This window comes from Halichoerus grypus, chromosome 7, assembly GCF_964656455.1.
Source record: "Halichoerus grypus chromosome 7, mHalGry1.hap1.1, whole genome shotgun sequence".
Lineage (NCBI taxonomy): Eukaryota > Metazoa > Chordata > Mammalia > Carnivora > Phocidae > Halichoerus > Halichoerus grypus.
In genome coordinates, this window is record NC_135718.1 from 131218250 (window position 1) to 131235170 (window position 16921).

General features: G+C 45.2%; 1 protein-coding gene and 1 long non-coding RNA gene across 6 annotated transcripts; one reads left to right on the forward strand and one right to left on the reverse strand.

Moving 5' to 3' along the window:
• Positions 1-118: 118 nt before the first annotated feature.
• On the reverse strand, positions 119-6956 carry RAB29 (RAB29, member RAS oncogene family). Of its 5 annotated transcripts, none has more exons than XM_036077239.2 (6): positions 6849-6956; positions 6302-6550; positions 3996-4067; positions 2911-3092; positions 2496-2617; positions 119-2201 (listed from the first exon to the last, which is right to left on the reverse strand). In XM_036077239.2, exons 2-6 carry the CDS (start codon positions 6423-6425, stop codon positions 2090-2092), a joined length of 612 nt encoding a protein of 203 aa, XP_035933132.1. In that variant the 5' UTR covers positions 6426-6550; positions 6849-6956; the 3' UTR covers positions 119-2089. The 5 variants fall into 5 exon arrangements, with proteins under 5 accessions (XP_035933132.1, XP_035933131.1, XP_035933130.1 ...); XM_036077238.2 differs by having other exon boundaries at positions 6875-6947; XM_036077237.2 differs by having other exon boundaries at positions 6749-6891.
• LOC144382620 (uncharacterized) lies at positions 6272-15706 on the forward strand. Its single transcript, XR_013449938.1, has 3 exons — positions 6272-6407; positions 10784-10893; positions 15506-15706. It is a non-coding gene; the product is annotated as an uncharacterized LOC144382620 (long non-coding RNA).
• Positions 15707-16921: the final 1215 nt, after the last annotated feature.

The following is a 16921-nucleotide window of genomic DNA, read 5'->3' on the forward strand; positions in this document are numbered from 1 at the left end:
TAAAATCTTAAAAAAAATTAGATAAATAATAAAGTCTCCATTTCCCTAATACTCTTAAATTATCAGTATAAAATAGCATTTTAATAAACTCACATTAAAAGCCAATAACTCCCATGAATACAAGACTTATTTTGCCTTTATTTGTGACTTTGCAGAGGTTTAAGCCAGTAAATAAAGATCAGTTTTCTTTTCACATGAAGGGAATTTGCTATTCCACTTATCTTCAGAATCATTGTCGTAAAAACCTATTTGAAAAGGGTGATACAGAAGAGAACTTCAAGGTCTTAAAACACTGTGCAGAAGTTAGTCACTGGCATTAAAAACAGACAAACCAACCACCACTGAAGGCCTGGCTCCTGTTCTCTGTCTGATATTTGGCCTCTGATCATTTGCTTAGGAGAGCAGTTTCCAAAGTCTGGGGTATAGCAGAATCACCTGGAGAGCAAACAGAGCATAGGGAAACCCCGGATCATTTACTCAGGGAATGCCTGGGTCTCTGCATCTTTACCAAATTCTCCAGCAATGTTTTCCAAACCAGGGTCAAATGACCTGGGTGGCTTTGAAAAACAACAACTGTATATTCCCACACACACCCCTGGAAATTTTGATTCAGGAGGCTTGAGTTTGGGACCCAGAAATCTTAAAACGTACATATTTTATTTTAAAAAGTTTTAATAGGGGCGCCTGGGTGGCTCAGTCGTTAAGCATCTGCCTTCGGCTCAGGTCATGATCCCAGAGTCCTGGGATCGAGCCCCGCATCGGGCTCCCTGCTCCGTGGGGAAGCCTGCTTCTCCCTCTCCCACTCCCCCTGCTTGTGTTCCTGCTCTCGCTGTGTCTCCCTCTGTCAAATAAATAAATAAAATCTTAAAAAAAATTTTTTTTAATAAACTTCCCAAGTGGTTCTGATAAGTTGATTCGGGAACCACTTATTTAGGACACACATTTAAAATAAGTGTCTTTCAAAGAACTCTAGGTCTCTGAGTTCACGAAGAATATTCATAACTTTGGGTAGGTTATAAATCACCATCCTGTGAGAATTCAACAAATGAAGCTGTCGAGAAGTAATTTGATACTAAAAACCCTACCCAATTTAGCACTTAAATTACTTAATGATTTTCTCTCTATCTACTCTCCCCACTCAGGCAAAGGTCTGTACATAAAATTTGTTTCCTATGGCTGGTAAGCACTAGGCACCCAAAGTGCTCAGAAGCAAGCGGCCCCACAGCATTTTGTTCTGTTAACCTCTCCCTCTTCCATTCAGACTCCCAGGGCGGTAAGGAACAGACCTATTTCAGGGCACCACAGCCAAGTGATGTCACCCCGCAGCATTAGGCATCAAGACATCAACCCAGAAACCTTGTGAACCCCGCTCCCACCCCACCAGTAGGGAGATACTAGAAAACCCTAATGGGACAATTGTTTCTTTGGGGAAAGAAACGCTCTCATCACACACAACAGGTAGTTTAAAAGCTTGACTATTCCTGAAGCCATGACAAGAGAAAGCCAGTTATGACTTTAGAAGCTTCAAAAATACAGTGACTTTTGGGTTACCTCCTGTGACCCAGAACCCATGGATATCCAGCCCCACTCCTTGCCCATCTCAGAATCAGAGGTTTAAATTCCAAGTCCAAGACACAAAGAATCTGAAAGCAATAACCTATGATGAATTTGGGAAATGCCCTTTGCTCTCATTTTCTCGAAATCTGAAGTCAGATCAGACTGACATATCCACATCTTTCAGATGGAAAAAGAAACGCAAAAACAGGTGGCAATTAGGATCCTTACAATACAGGTGCTGATTTCTAATGCTCCCCACAAAATCCTGGGTCACAAAATGAGGGGTACGGTGATTTTTCTTATACAGAAGGTACTGAGCCACGGGAGCCGGCAGCAAGTAGGAACTTGCGAGATGCAGAAAGGCACATGAGTCCCACGTCTTTCCTTAGTGGCGATGGTCCTCCTTCCCGGATAACTGGCAAGAGACAGTCCAAACGTACTTAATAAGATTAGTAAGATTGCTGGGTGGGCATCCGAAGGGAAGAGATGAAAAGACCTCCTAAACGTAGGAGGGAAAACAAGCCAGACACTATTAGCAGCAGGCCCAGCTGGAGGAGGGCTTGGTCTGTAGATTGATATAGTCCCCTTGGGTGGATAAAGACATATCTTCTCTGGAATTGCTCATCATCTTTTCAATGAGGACTCTAAAAAACAAACAAACAAAAGACTGATAAACTGGAGGGAAGAAAGGGAGACATGGCAGACACTGTCTGTCTTATCACCAGATGGCATTCAGTCAAGCCATGAAATTTAAATGCCCCTTCGTCCCCCCATTATCTCAGGAGAAAGGATGGCATCCCTGACCTTCAGAAGCTGGCATTCCAGTGGCTCAGCCTGCTCTTGTTTGCTCAGAAACAGGAAAAGAAGGTCCCAGGGGCGTGGCGGCAGCAGGTGGGTGAATCTGTGTGCCCAACCCCAGAACAACATGAGCTACTCACCTCATGGCCTCATTAATATTTTTGTTCTCCTTGACTGATGTTTCTGTCCAACCCGTGAAACCATTCTCTTTACTGAACCGGTCAACCTGGTCTCGGCTCACTGCCCAAGGGGACAGGTCACACTGGCAAAGAGAGTACATGAAAGGCAACACCATAAACTTCTGGAGAATAGGAACACTGCTCAGATACTTCTGGATGTAAAACCTTTCCACCAGTGGCTAAGAACACCGGCATCTAAAATCTGGCCAACATTCTTCCCAAAGAAAGCCCCAGCATCCCTTGACAGAAGGTAGAGATGCGTTTGCCAATTTGAGAAGGGAGCAATGGATGCCCGGAATCAGAGAGCGTTTTAGACATGCTTACTCTCTGACCACAGAGAGAGGCCAGGGGCCGTTTTCCTAGACTGACCACATACTTTGTTGGCCAAGAGCAGGCAGGGCACAGGCTCTCCATTAGGCAGGGTGAGCTTGCTGTCCAAGTCCTGCTTCCACCTCTGGCTATTGCTGAAGGTCGTGGCGTTGGTAACATCAAACATAATAACGCAGGCTGACGCATCCCGATAGTACAGTCGAGTCATGGAGGTGAAGCGCTCCTGCCCTGGGAAGAAAGCAGGGAGCCCTTGAGAAAGTGATCTGAGAACCAGTATCATAACCCCCTCCGACACCTTGCCCTTTCCACCTTCCTCGTGGGGGAGGGCAGTATGCACTGTGGCTGAGTCCAGATTCTGTACCCAGACCGCCCAAGTCTAAATCCCTGCTCTGTCATGTACTATCTGTAGGACTTTGGGCAACGGAAGCTTTCAGTGCTTCAGACTCCTCATCTGTAGAGCGGGGACAGAAGCAGTAGCTTTTCTCACAAGGTTGTGATGAGGATTAACGAGTCATTGAATCTCAAATGCTTAGGAAAGTGCTTGGCACGTAGTAAAAGTCACCTGTTACTATTATTGTTTCTATTTTCTGGGGAATCTTCTTTCTCCCCAAGGTCACCTGAAACGCTGGAAAAAGCACCCTCCCTCTGCTGTGAGAGCACCCACCCACGGTCTGGATAATCTATCACCTTGCCAGCCATTCCACCCAGGGACAAAGGGCTCTACATTTATCCAGGGCAAAACATCTACAGAAAATATCTACAAACTCTCTACATCCACTCAGCTTATGTGTCCTCTGAACAACTCCATCATTCCAGCTCCAGGAAAAAGCCTTCTGGTTTTGGTGCGCCTGGGTGGCTCAGTCGGTTAAGTGTCTGCCTTCGGCTCAGGTCATGATCCCAGGGTCCTGGGATCGAGCCCCGCATCGGGCTCCTTGCTCAGTGGGGAGCCTGCTTCTCTCTGCCCCTCCGCCCCTCTCCCCACTCTTGCTCTCTCTCTCAAATAAATAAATAAATAAATAAAATCTTAAAAAACCCCCCAAAACTTCTGGTTTTGCTACCCCACTTTTTCTGAGAGCTTGCTGATTAAACCAAAATTTCTTCCCTGGTTCTTATCCCATCTTCCCAGCCTACCTGCAATATCCCACAGCTGGAGCCGCACCATCTCTGAGTCAGACCACTGGAGAACCTTCAGAGCAAAATCCACTGAAAATACATGTACAATTGAATAAAATTTACCTTTAAAAAAATCCATGAATAAGCTCAGATCAAATATGCAGTTATAACCCTAGAGACACACAACTCCAATCCTATGTATCTATTTATTTTTAAACTCTCAATGGGTTGAGATGAGCCCACACGCACGCTTTAAATGTGGAACAGACAATTCTTTCTTTTTTAAAACATTTCTAATTTTATCATTATTATTATTATTGTTATTTTTTAAGTGAACTCTACCCCCAACGTGGGGCTTGAACTCATGACCCCAAGATCAAGATTCACATGGTCTACTGACTGGGGCAGCCAGGTGCCTCCAGGTGCCTCTGGCACAGATAATTCATTACCACTCTCTGAAGGGGTCTTCAGCTTTTACTCTCTTGACAAACTAATGTATTTGATACTATTTGTCCCTAAGGCTGGGGATAGGTGGGTGGGAGCAATTATGAAAACAACTCCTAATCTCAAGTTAAAGTTTCTGGAAGGTTCCAGGGGGTTTTCTAGGGGGAAGGGATGATAGGGCAAAAGGGGGAAATGAGGTAAGTGTGGTGGATTTTGCATCTTCCACATTCAATTTCACTGTTGGTTTCTAATCCAATTGTATTATGAGAAAAACACTGGGGGGAATTCTACACCCTCCACAAGGCTGTAGGGATTACTTTGGGTGGTAATAGATAGGGTCAAGGGAAGAGGTCCCAGAGGATTCCAAGGAAGAAGACACGGTATGGAGGGTGCTTGAGAGCTGTGTTCGAATCTGTAGAAGGTGAGACTCCAGGAGCTAAGCCTGAAAGAGTATGCCAGGGGGGAAACCTTTTAAGAAGGAGAAACAGAGTAACTTCCCAGATTTGGAAGTACATTTTCCACATCTGTGACAGAAATGAAAGCTAGGGGAAATTTAGAATAAACACTGAAAAAAAAAAAAAAATTAGCCAGAGCCATTATTCTTTACTGAAGGAAAACTAGGGCAATTGCTAAAAACTAATTAGTGAAACACTTTTAACCAAACCTATGAAATAAGAGCTCTCATATTATTTAGGAGTGGAGGGCAGAATGGTGGAGAAATAGTCTTTCAAACTTCAAACCCTAAATGTTGCTGGATGTTCTCAAGAGGATGTTTTCATTGCAATGTTAACGCTTGTTAATTTTTTTTAAATTCCACAAGGATCACCAGCACCCATCTTCAAAATTTACATTAGTGCAGGTTTTTGTTTTTTTAAAGATTTTATTTATTTATCTGACAGAGAGAGACACAGCGAGAGAGGGAACACAAGCAGGGGGAGTGAGAGAGGGAGAAGCAGGCTTCCCGCTGAGCAGGGAGCCCGATGTGGGGCTCGATTCCAGGACCCCGGGATCAGAACCAGAGCCGAAGGCAGACACTTAATGACTGAGCCACCCAGGCGCCCCTAGCGCAGGTTTTTTTTTTTCCTTAAAAAAAAGTTCTCTTAATGTTTGTTAACTCTTCCCCTTCACCAGCTCTTCCCAACTAAAGACCTTAACAAAAAGACATTTCTACTTCTGGGGAAAAAGAAAAAGGTTGAGCCCAAGGCCATCCCTAGAAAGAAATGAATGAACTTCTTGGTGTTCCCTTCCTTTTTCCCCTCCCCAGCTTGAGAGAAAGAGGGGTGGGAAGATAGGTCAGATTCCTTGAATAATTTCTAGCTGTCTTTATTTAAGCAATCCATGGACAAAAATGCACACCGCTCATCAGCCTCGGTGAGCATCAGATTGTGTGGCTCAGGGGCTCTCCCACTCAGGCATCCCCAAAACAAAGGTAGGATCCTTAAGGCCAGACAGCACCTTTCTGTTCCTTCATCAGCTACCTGTGAGAGGCAGGCCAAGAGCCCCAGCTGGCACCTAACCAGGCCTCCTCGAGGGGTCCCAGCGGCCTCGGCTGATCGCAGAGATTTGCGGGTGACCGCTAGGAAGGCTGCAGGAGGAGACCTGAGTTCCCAATTCCCCCGAGAAACGCAACAATTGCGTATTCCTCAACCTCCCTTCCCCATTCCTCCTCTTCACACCTTCGCCCAATCTCCTTCCAGGCGGTCAGCTCGGACTGGGTGAACCTAACTGGGGAAAACCCAAAAGCAACATGCAGATCAAACACCCGGCAAGTCCTCCCTCCAAGATCCCAGACACCTACTTCCTGACCCGAGGAACAAGGCCACGGAACCCCCGGCTCCCCAGCCGCGGGGGTCCACCCCGCCCTCGCGGCGACGTCTCACCTCCCACCGTGGACTTGTAGTGTTTGCTGAAGCTGTCCTGGGAGTATCGCTGCACGAGCGACGTCTTGCCCACCGCGGCGTCCCCCACCACCAGCACTTTGAACAGGTGATCGCGGCCGCCCATGGCTGGCCGGCCGGACTTGTGAAGGAGGCGGCGGGATGGGGGGAGGGAGTCGCTTGCTTTAACCCCTTCGGCTCCGGAGCCCCTACAAACTGAAGTTCGGCATTGTAGCCCACCGCCGGTTGGGGCTGCTCTGACGAGAAAGCAGAAAGGGAAACTTTGCACTCAACCTTTACGCGCTTCCTCCCCGCGCGGCCGCAGCCTGGGTGGGGCACAGGGCGCGAGCTCCGACCCCCGGCCTGTTCGCACCTTCTCCCCCACCCCGCCCCACCCCGCCCCACCGCGCTGCCGAGAAACGGGACGCGACGCCGCGGGGCCTCGCCCACCGGGACTTCCCCGCAGCGGTGCCGGCGGGCGACTGAACCCGGGGCCAGCTCATTTCACAGTCGGGGTCAGATGATGGGGTCCTCCCCGCCCGGCACAAACCAAATTCGGGGGAAAGGGCGGCTCACACGTGGATTCCCGGGACACCGGACCGCCTATCCCCGTCCCTCCGCACGCGTCACGTGCGGGGCGGCTTGGAGCACTACATTTCCCAGCTTACCTCGCGGCGAAGAGACCTAGTGGAGTGCAGAAACTTGCCCGCGAGGCCTCCTGGGAAATGTAGTTTGTGAACTCCTTTAAAAAATCTACGCAGAGTTCCAAGGCTTTCAAACTCCTTCTACGGTTCGAATCTTATTTTAAAGTAATTCTGGAATAAAAAGATCCTTTGAAGGCTCTTTGTTCCACATGATTTCACCTGCCTAAATCCTTCCCCACATAGATTTCTCATTATCTTTAAAGGTTTTATGGAACTAAGATTAAAAATTATTCCATAGATTCCATAAATTATTCTACTAATAGAAGCTCAAGCCTCATCCTTCATGCTCCTAGCAAACTCCATTTGCTATTTCTTCAATTAGATAGACAAACCCAGGATCTTATGAATATGAAGGCTAGCCCTTTTATTTACCATATGACCCATTATCAGTCAGGTTCAGGGACACTCGATCAAGAGACTGACCCTTAGAAAAACTCCTGCCATTAAATGTCAGTTATTATCATTTGGTAACTGGCCACAGTAGTACAGGTAGAAAACAAGAGACAGTTCCTCATTCTCACTTCCACTATTTGCAGTCTATCATTTGAGCTGGAAATCAACTGGAGTACACTGGGAGTCCTCCTCCATCTGTTGCTGGGGTTGCTCATAAATAATCATTAAAGTACCACTTTGCAAATGACTTAAAATTTTCAGCCTATAACTTTTCTGACCTTAGTTAAAGAGTTAAGGGGACATGAGTTTCATGGCAAGCAAAATAGCTCTGTTTTCTGGGCTGTTGTCAGGGAGGGAAGAGAAAACAGCAAGCCCATGGGAAACACAGCTCTGCCCAGGTCTCTTGATAGAGAGGCTATAACTTATACCCTCCGAGGAAAGACAGTCAGCATGGTTCTCAAGGTATTTAGCCCAAAATGTTTGTTACCCAGGTATGGGAGGTCGGGCTGGCTACCATCTTCCCAGATGCGGGTGTTGCTCATAAATAATCATTAAACTACAGTTTTGCAAATGACTTAAATTTATTTTACTGTGGCAGGAAGATTTAACGTAAGACCTACTCTCCTAACAAATTTTTAAATGCCTAATGCAATTCAAAAAATACAAATGTTTAAGTGCAATAGAGGTACTGTGTCGTACAGCAGATCTCTAGAGTGTACTCATCTTGCTTGGGCCCATTCATTAGTAACTCCCAATTCCTCGCTCCCCCATTTTTTGCCAACCACCATTCCACTCTTTGATTCTATAAATTTGTCTATTTTATTTTTAAAAAAGATTTTATTTATTTATTTGAGAGAGAGAGAGAGAGCACAGAGGGAAAGTGAGAGGCAGAAGCAGACTCTCCGCTGAGCACAGAGCCCTATGAGCTGGATATAGCACTTGATCCCAGGACCCTTAGATCATGACCTGAGCCGAAGGCGGACACTTAAACAACTGAGCCACCCAGGTGCCCCATATTTTTATTGTTTTTTTAAAAAATGTATTTAGAGAGAGAGAGAGCTTGCACTCGTGTGCATGCACACGGCGGGGGTGGGGGGTTGGGCAGAGGTAGAGAGAGAATCTCAAGCAGACTCCCTGCTGAGCTCTCCGGACTGAGATTGACTGGGGGTTCCATCCCATCACCTGAGATCATGACCTGAGCCAAAACCAAGTTGGACGCCCAGGCACCCCTAAATTTGTCTACTTCAGATATCATATAAATGGAATCATGCAGTAGTTGTCTTTCTGTGATTTGGTCATTTCACTTAGCATAATGTCCTTAAGGTTCATTCATATGGTTGCTTACTGAAGAATTTCCATTTTTATAGAAGGCTGAATAATATTCCTCTGTAGGCATATACCCCTTTTCTTCATCTATTCGTCTGTCAATGGACATTTAGTTTGCTTCTATGTCTTGGTTATTTGTGAATCGAGTTGTAATGAACATGGTAGTGCTAATATCTCTTCGAGATCCTGATTTCAATTCTTTTGCATAATTACCCAGAAGTGGGATTGCTGGATCATATGATAGTTCTATTTTTAATTTTTTGAGGAGCTTCCATACCATTTTCCAGAGTGGCTGCACCATTTTGCATTCCCACCAACAGTGTGCAAGGGTTCCAATTTCTCCACATCCTTGTTGAGAGTTGCCTTTTTTTTTTTTTTTATAATGGCCATCTTGACAGGTGTGAAATGCTATCACATTGTGGTTTTGATTTGTATTTCCCTGATGATGAGTGACATTGAACATTCTTTTATCTACCTGTTGGCCGCCTGCATGTCTTCTTTGGAGAAATGTCTGTTCAAATCCTTAGCCCATTTTTTAATTACATTATTAGATTTATTTTTGTTTTTTGCTATCGCAAGCCTCGAGCATTATGAACACTTCCTTTTACACACATCATTTTACAGCCCCCTCTTTTAAAAAAAGCCAGTCACCACATCTTCTGATTCTTCTTTCAAAAACATTTCTCACCCACACTTTCTGCTTCATATTCAGTGTCCCTTTCCTGGTTTAGGCTTTCATTATCTCACACCTGGATCATCTTCAATAACCTGTTTATTGGTCTCCCTGATTTGAGTTTCTTTTATCTTCAATTCATCCTACACACTGACCAGGATGATTGTTCCTGCAACTGTCTAGCAAGTATCCAAACACTCGGCAACCTCCCTGAGCTGATATCCAAAACCCTCTATGCACCGGCCCCACCCTCCCTAACCAACTTTATCTCACCTGATCTCAAATGTGAATTTCCCCCTTCAAAAAGGTCAGGTTCCTTCCGCTCTTTAAAAGCCCAATTTCATTTCTGACTTTGCACCTTTGCTCAGGGTACCTTACCTATCAGAATACCCTCAGGCTTCTCTTCACATACCTCTCTTTCCTCACTTCAAGTTCTCAAACTTCTGTGTGCACAAGAATCACCTAGGGCACTTGTTAAATATGGACATTCTGATCCAGGGGAATCTGTCTTTTTGTGTAGTACTAACGTGATTCCTAGACCAGATTCCACTTTGAGAAATGCTGTTAAGACCTGACTTAAGTGTCAACTCTCCATGAACATTTCCTTTATTACTGCAGCCCTCAAAACCTGTAGCATTTACAATCTGCTTGACTTGTAGTCACCTATGTGACCAACTTATAAATATCGAACTTATAAGCAACCAGCATGTTGCCTAGTAAACAAGGACTTCAAATAGAAAATTTTGGTTTTGGGCCCTGTTGTCTGTGGGAGGAACTTCCTGAAGTTTCCCAAATCAGAAATGTGAGGAGCAAAGATTTTGTTTGTTTGTTTATTTATTTATTTATTTGACACAGAGAGAGAGAGAGAGAAAGAGAGAGACAGAGATCACAAGCAGGCAGAGCGGCAGGCAGAGGGCGAGGGAGAAACACGATCCTTGCTGAGCAGAGAGCCCGACGTGGGACTCGATCTCCATCCCAGGACCCTGGGATCATGATGACCTGAGCTGAAGGAAGACACTTAACTGCTGAGCCACCCAGGTGCCCAGGAGCAAAGATTTCAGAGGGTAGATAAGCAAGTTTCTGGTGTCCCTCCAAATCACAGAATTTCTATGGAAGGAGTGCCAGTTGCTTTGTTGGGGGCCGGGTGTATTTCTTGACAGTAAGTTGCAGTTTCCCAGAGAGGCAGTTAGTTATAAATAAGAGGGAGGGAAAGCCCATTCAGAGTGCCAGGCAACTGATTTGCATATACATGTTTGGAACACAGTTGTTTAGAAGCTGGGGAAAGTGGTAAGCCTTGCTTTGTTACTATCATACTTCCTATTGCTGTCTGCCTCCCTCCTTTTTCATTTTACGTCTCACTTCTTATTTTGAAAATGTTCAAACCCACAGAAAAGTTAAAAGCGGAGTACAATGCATAGCAGTACGTCCTTCAGCTGGATTTCAGTGACTAACATCGTGCCCCATCTGCTTTGTCTCTTCGTGTATGGAACCATTTGAAAGTAAGTAGTACACACTTCATCCCTAAATACTTCAGCACACAGCTCCTAATAATGACCTTTTCTTACAAAACCCAAACACCATGATCACACCTAAGAAAATTAATCTTAGTTCAAGAATATCATACAAAGTGTACCTTTACATCTTTCTTTTTTTTTTTTTTTAAAGATTTTATTTATTTATCTGACAGAGAGAGACACAGCGAGAGAGGGAACACAAGCAGGGGGAGTGGGAGAGGGAGAAGCAGGCTTCCTGTGGAGCAGAGAGCCCGACGTGGGGCTCGATCCCAGGACCCCGGGATCAAGACCTGAGCTGAAGGCAGACGCTTAATGACTGAGTCACCCAGGCGCCCCCCTTTATATATTTCTATAGCCATTGAAATATTTTTTCCTGCCTCTGATCTAGAATACAAAGTTCATGCATTGTGTTTGGTTCTTTTATTCTTTTATTTCTTTCATCTTTTTTTTTTCAAGATTTTATTTATTTATTTGTCAGAGAGAGAGCGCATAAGCAGGGGGGGTGGCAGGCAGAGGGAGAAGCAGGCTCCCCCCTGAGCAGGGACCCCTGATGTGAGCTCGATCCCAGGACCCTGGGATTATGACTTGAGCCGAAGGCAGACGCTTCACTAACTGAGCCACCTTTTTTTAATGTAGAACTATGCTTTGTGCAATATAGGACCCAGCAACCACGTGTGGTTATTTACACTGAAATTAATTAAAATTAAATACATTTAAAAATCAGCTCATCAGTCATCCTGGCCACGTTTCAGGGCTCTCGGGTACCACATGTGGCTAGTGAACAGCCCAGATGTGACGGTTTCCACCATCCCAGACGGTTCTGTCGGACGGCATCAATCTGTAATCTTTTTTTGCTTTTCATAACATTGATTTTCTTTTTAAAGAATCCAGGACATTGTCTTGTAGACAGTCTCACACAGTCTGGATTGTCTGTTTCTTCAAGGTTAGATTCTGGAAGAACATTTTTTGGCCAGAGCCCTACCCAGAGGATATATTCCATCACTAATGGCAGATGCTTGCTGGTGATGCCTACGGTATGAATCAGTAAGTACTTAGGGAAGGAGTGACCCAGCACCAGCACTAGGGAGCTTGACTTCAAATAGAAGAGCAAAGGGTTGGGGCGCCTGGGTGCCTCAGTCAGTTAAGCGTCTGCCTTCGGCTCAGGTCATGATCCCAGGGTCCTGGGATCGAGCCCTGCATCTGGGTCCTTGCTCTTTGGGGAGCTTGCTTCTCCCTCTCCCTCTGCTGCTCCCCCTGCTTGTGCTCTCTCTCTCTCTCTGACAAATAAATAAATAAAATCTAAAAAAAAAAAAAAAGGAAGAAGAAGAAGAGCCAAAGGGTTTATGTGGTCTCCAGAGCCTCCACCACTGTGCCAGGATAGAGAGGAGGAATGCTTTGTGACATGAAATGCAGACTGAAGTGACATAGCAAGTGGCCCAGCCGCACAGAGAGAGGGGAGGGGAGGGACAGGCCCAGGGAAGGGTGAGGCCGTGGGGCTCTGGCTGTCCGTCAGCCCCAAACTCCATGCTCCTTTAAATAAGCATAACTTTGGGGGCACCTGGATGGCTCAGTCAGTTAAGTGGCTGGCAGGCTCTTGATTTCAGCTCAGGTCCTGATCTGGGGGGAGCGGGGGGTCCTGGGATTGAGCCCCTTGTAGGGCTCTGTGCTTAGCGGGTTGTCTGCTTGAGGATTCTTTCTCTGCCCCTCCCCCTGCATGCGCGCACACACTCTCTCTTGCTCTCGCTCTCAAATAAAGAAATACATCTTAAAAAAAAATGAATAATCATAACTTTTTGGTGATTGCTTTGGGCACAGGAAGCAGCTTGGTGAGATGCCTGTGACCCAGCTAAGCATTCAGGCGGAAGGCTTCACACCAGAGTCCCCTAGGGAACCCTCTAGAGAGAGACTGGTAGGCTGCTCACTCCTCCACGGGCTTGTGCCCTGAGTCTGGGGTTAACTTTGCACCTGGGAGTATCAAGGGAAAACATCAAACTCTAGTTTTTACACTTTTGTTGTCACATTTGCCTCCTTGGAAGGATCCCCTCCCTTCCACCCCAAATAAGGACCAGGGAAAGAAGAGAGAAAAAGGGCAGAAGCTAGAGGGGAAATTTTGGTTTAAAGGAATGAGGGTGTGGTCCCAACTGTCCGTGTGGCTCTGGGAGAAGTTGCTTCTGTAAAATGAAGGTGTTCCCTTCCAACACAGATGATTCTGTTCTAATTTTCTATGTCCTCTTAGCTCTGCAAGAGGGGAGGAAGGCAGGGATTATTGTCCCTCTAGGCCATTCTTAGTTGCCCACCGATAATCCCTTGCCCCTCCACCAACACTTGGAAATACCATCGTGTCCCTAGCTCTCTCGGAGTTAAACTCTAACTCGAACATGAATGAGAAGTCCTCAGGCAGGAGACTGAATGGAGGCATACACAGATCTAAAGAAGGAACGCGTTGATCTGCAGGGAGGTTGGTCAACCTCCGAGGCAGAGAGAGGAGACCCTGAGAGTATACCGGCCACAGCTCTTCCGGGCTCGGTCTGGTAGCCACCAGAATCTTCAGGGAGTATCTGGCTGGCTGTCAGGTATCCCTATTGTGGAGACCCACGGAACTGAAACAAGACCTGGCACCATTATATCTTCAAGTTACAAAACTAACTTCTCTGTTAGGATCCTAAACTCCCTGGGTGCCTTCTGACCACCAGCCTTCCCACGTAGCTTGCCCTAGGGAGCGAATGTGCTGGGTAGGCTGACATGTCTGTTGGGCCCATTTGGTCTTAGGCACAGGCCTGAATGAGTTTGTGTGTCCAAGTCAGCTTCCCTGACATGATTTCTGGATGGGAGTGAGTTTCTGAGCCTCTGAGGAGGAAGCCGGGCTCAGGGCAGGGTGTGTTCACCCAGTGGAGACGTTTCTGTGAAGACAGGGGGTCCTCTTCACTGCACAGCTTTCTCCCACTTCAGCTGCACCCATGTCACTGATGAGTAATATCCAGGACAGATCTGGGTCTGTTAACTTCTTGATTCACTAGGTCCTTCCTATCATCCCAAACTCTGTATTCTGAGTATTTCTCTTCTCATTTTGCTCTACCACCAATTCAATCAACATGATATGATAATAATAGAAGCTTCTGCTTATTGAATCTTCTGTTGCCCAATGGCCCCACAAAGAAGGCATTATTGTCCTATTCTATAAATGGGACAATTGGGGGATCACAAGAGGCTAATTATGACCACCAGCTGAAAGAGGGGGGATTCAAATCTATGTCTGTCTACCTCTAAAGCTTGTGCTTAATTGTTATTATTATTTTAAATATTTATTTTTAAGAGAGAGAGAGAGCACGCGTGCGCGCATGAGCAGGGGGAGGGGCAGAGGGAGAAGCTGACTTCCCGCTGAACAGGGAGCCCGACAGAGGGCTCGATTATTGGACCCTGGGATCATGACCTGAGCTGAAGGCAGAAGCTTAATGACTGAGCCACCCGGACACCCTAATTATTGTTATTTTAACAATTAAGCTCCATGAGGAGACTAGGGAGACTTCCCGGAAGAGTTTTCTAAGTTTCCCTTATTCTGAAAGTGGACATGGGGATTTTTACTTATTGAGGTCAAAGAATAAGAATCTGCCTTGCTTGGAGTAGCAGCCTGGTGATCGTGCCCGGTGGGAGCAGGAGAATTCCAATGATGCCCTAGGGCATCGCAGAGGATACTGACTGCCATCTTTGACCCTGATACAGGAAGGAGATAACCCAGATTCTAAGCAGAGCAAGACATACGAATGTAGGGGCACCTGGGTGGCTCAGTCATTAAGCGTCTGCCTTCAGCTCAGATCACGATCTCAGGGTTCTGGGATCGAGTCCCACATCGGGCTCCTTGCTTAGTGTGGAGTCTGCTTCCTCCCTCTCCCCCTGCTCGTGCTCTCTCTCTCAAATAAATAAATAAAATCTTAAAAAAAAAAAAGACATATGGAATGTAGAAGCACAGGCGGGCACATGATGCCTTGTTCTGTCCTCCACAGCATGGGAGTTAGCGGGGAGAAGGATCAGTAGCTGCTGCGCCCCAAGCTTGGGAGTGGTTCCCCCAAGAGTACCTCAGGCCTCGGGGACATTCCTCCACCCCAACCTTCCTGAACCTAGACAGAAGGACAGTTCGGATTTTGGCCTGGCAATCAGGAGATCTTAGTAAATATTTCATATTTGACAAGGCATTTATTCTTTTGAAGCTTTAGTTTTTCTTTCTACAGATTTCTTTTTTATTTTACATATCTTTTTTCAAATTTAAATTCAAGTTAGTTAACATATAATGTAGTTATTGTTTCAGGAGTAGAATTTAGTGATTCATCACTTACATCCAACACCCAGTGCTCTTTACATCAAGTGCCCCCCTTAATGTCCATCCCCCAGCCACCCCATACCCCCACCGACTCCCGTCCAGCAACTTTCAGTTTGTTCCCACAGTTAAGAGTCTCTTATGGTTTGCCTCCCTCTCTGTTTTTATCTTATTTTCCCTTCCCTTCCCCTATATTCATCTGTTTTGTTTCTTAAATTCCACATGTGAGTGAAATTACATGATATTTGTCTTTCTCTGACTGACTTATTTCACTTCTTTCCACAGGTTTCTAACTCCTAAAAACCAAACACTTCATTTCTGAATAATTTGTGAGGTAGTCAACAACTTGGGTAATGTACTTGAAACACACATGTGACAGTCCGTGGCAGAATCAAGGACAAAAACATGTGGTTGTTCCGGGCCGACCGCAGTCTGGAGCATCCTTAAAGCCATGTTCTCTATCTACTTGTTCAACATTCCTTTGATAGGAGTTAAGAGAAAATAATTTCTATAATGTTCAAAATAAGGGATTTTTTTTGCCATGCACTGAGTATGACATGACATTTAAACTTATTTGGAATTATTTTAACTGTTTAAAAAAAGTCACCAACAGCTCGGCAGTATTAGTCCCCCCACACTTAACTAAACATGAATATTGCCATAAAGTCTTTCAGAGTATGGTTAAAACAATCTTTTCTGGCTGGCCAAATTGTTCTCACTTTTCTGCAATTTCTGTTTTCTTTCAATGTGTTTGTTTGCTTGTTTTTAATTTCCCGAAGCCAGTCGTTTTCTTGGGAGCCACATGAAAAGATTTTCTATCTAGATAATGTAATAAAATGCGGTATAGTGTGGTAAGCAGCACGATACCATCCATTAGTCGGTTTCTGGATTTTAGCTGAAGGAGAGCAGATTTTAGGAGACTGTCGCTGGCTCTGGCGGATCTTGGGGTTGGTGTTGTTGCCTATAATTATGTTGCAAAGATACCATCAGGGATAGACTGGCGCCTGGGAGGCATGTTTTTAAATGTCCACTGGAAAATATGATCTATTTCAGTAGACAATTAACATTGTGCGGTAATGTAAGGTGTCTCATGGGCAAAACTGAGGTAACAGGCGCCATAGTTCTGATCATTTCAGCAATGCCTTTGTGTTCTCTAGGTAGGCACCTTGGCCAGCTAGCTCATCTGGCTCCAGGCATGGTGGGGAGGCACTGGGCTGAGAGAAACCTGGGTGTGAATATATGACCTTGAGCAAGATACTTAACTCCTCTGAGACTCAGTTTCTCTCTCGTAAAAGGGTGATAACATCAATTTTGCAGAGTTATTAGAAAGAATATTGAAGTTGCAAATAAGGCCATTATTATTTAAAAGTATATGGTATAGTATAATATACTGTGTATGAAAACATTATATAAATAATAATTAAGCAATTATTCTCTTTCTGTTAGCCCTTAATAAATCTTACTAACATATTGCTTCTTTGAAGAGTTAGTCCAAGAGCCCAGGCCTGTTATAAAACCCTGATTTCTTAAATGTTCTCACCAAAAAAAAAAAAAAAACAAAACCAAAGAGGGTAAATATGTAAAGTGATGGATGTGTTCGTTAATTTAATGGGGGGAGGGGATCCTTTCACAACATATGCATATATCAAATCATCAAGTTCTATTTTAAATATTTTACAAGTTTGTCAATTATACCTCCAT

Excerpts from the sequence above, each read along its gene's own strand:
- RAB29 (XM_036077235.2), bottom strand. The coding sequence starts at position 6,801 with ATGAGCTGGCCCCGGGTTCAGTCGCCCGCCGGCACCGCTGCGGGGAAG. Across the intron at positions 4,068-6,301 it reads CTACAAGTCCACGGTGGGAG|TGGATTTTGCTCTGAAGGTT; the intron begins GTGAGACGTCGC and ends ATGTATTTTCAG. Across the intron at positions 2,618-2,910 it reads GCCTGCTCTTGGCCAACAAA|TGTGACCTGTCCCCTTGGGC; the intron begins GTATGTGGTCAG and ends TCTCTTTGCCAG.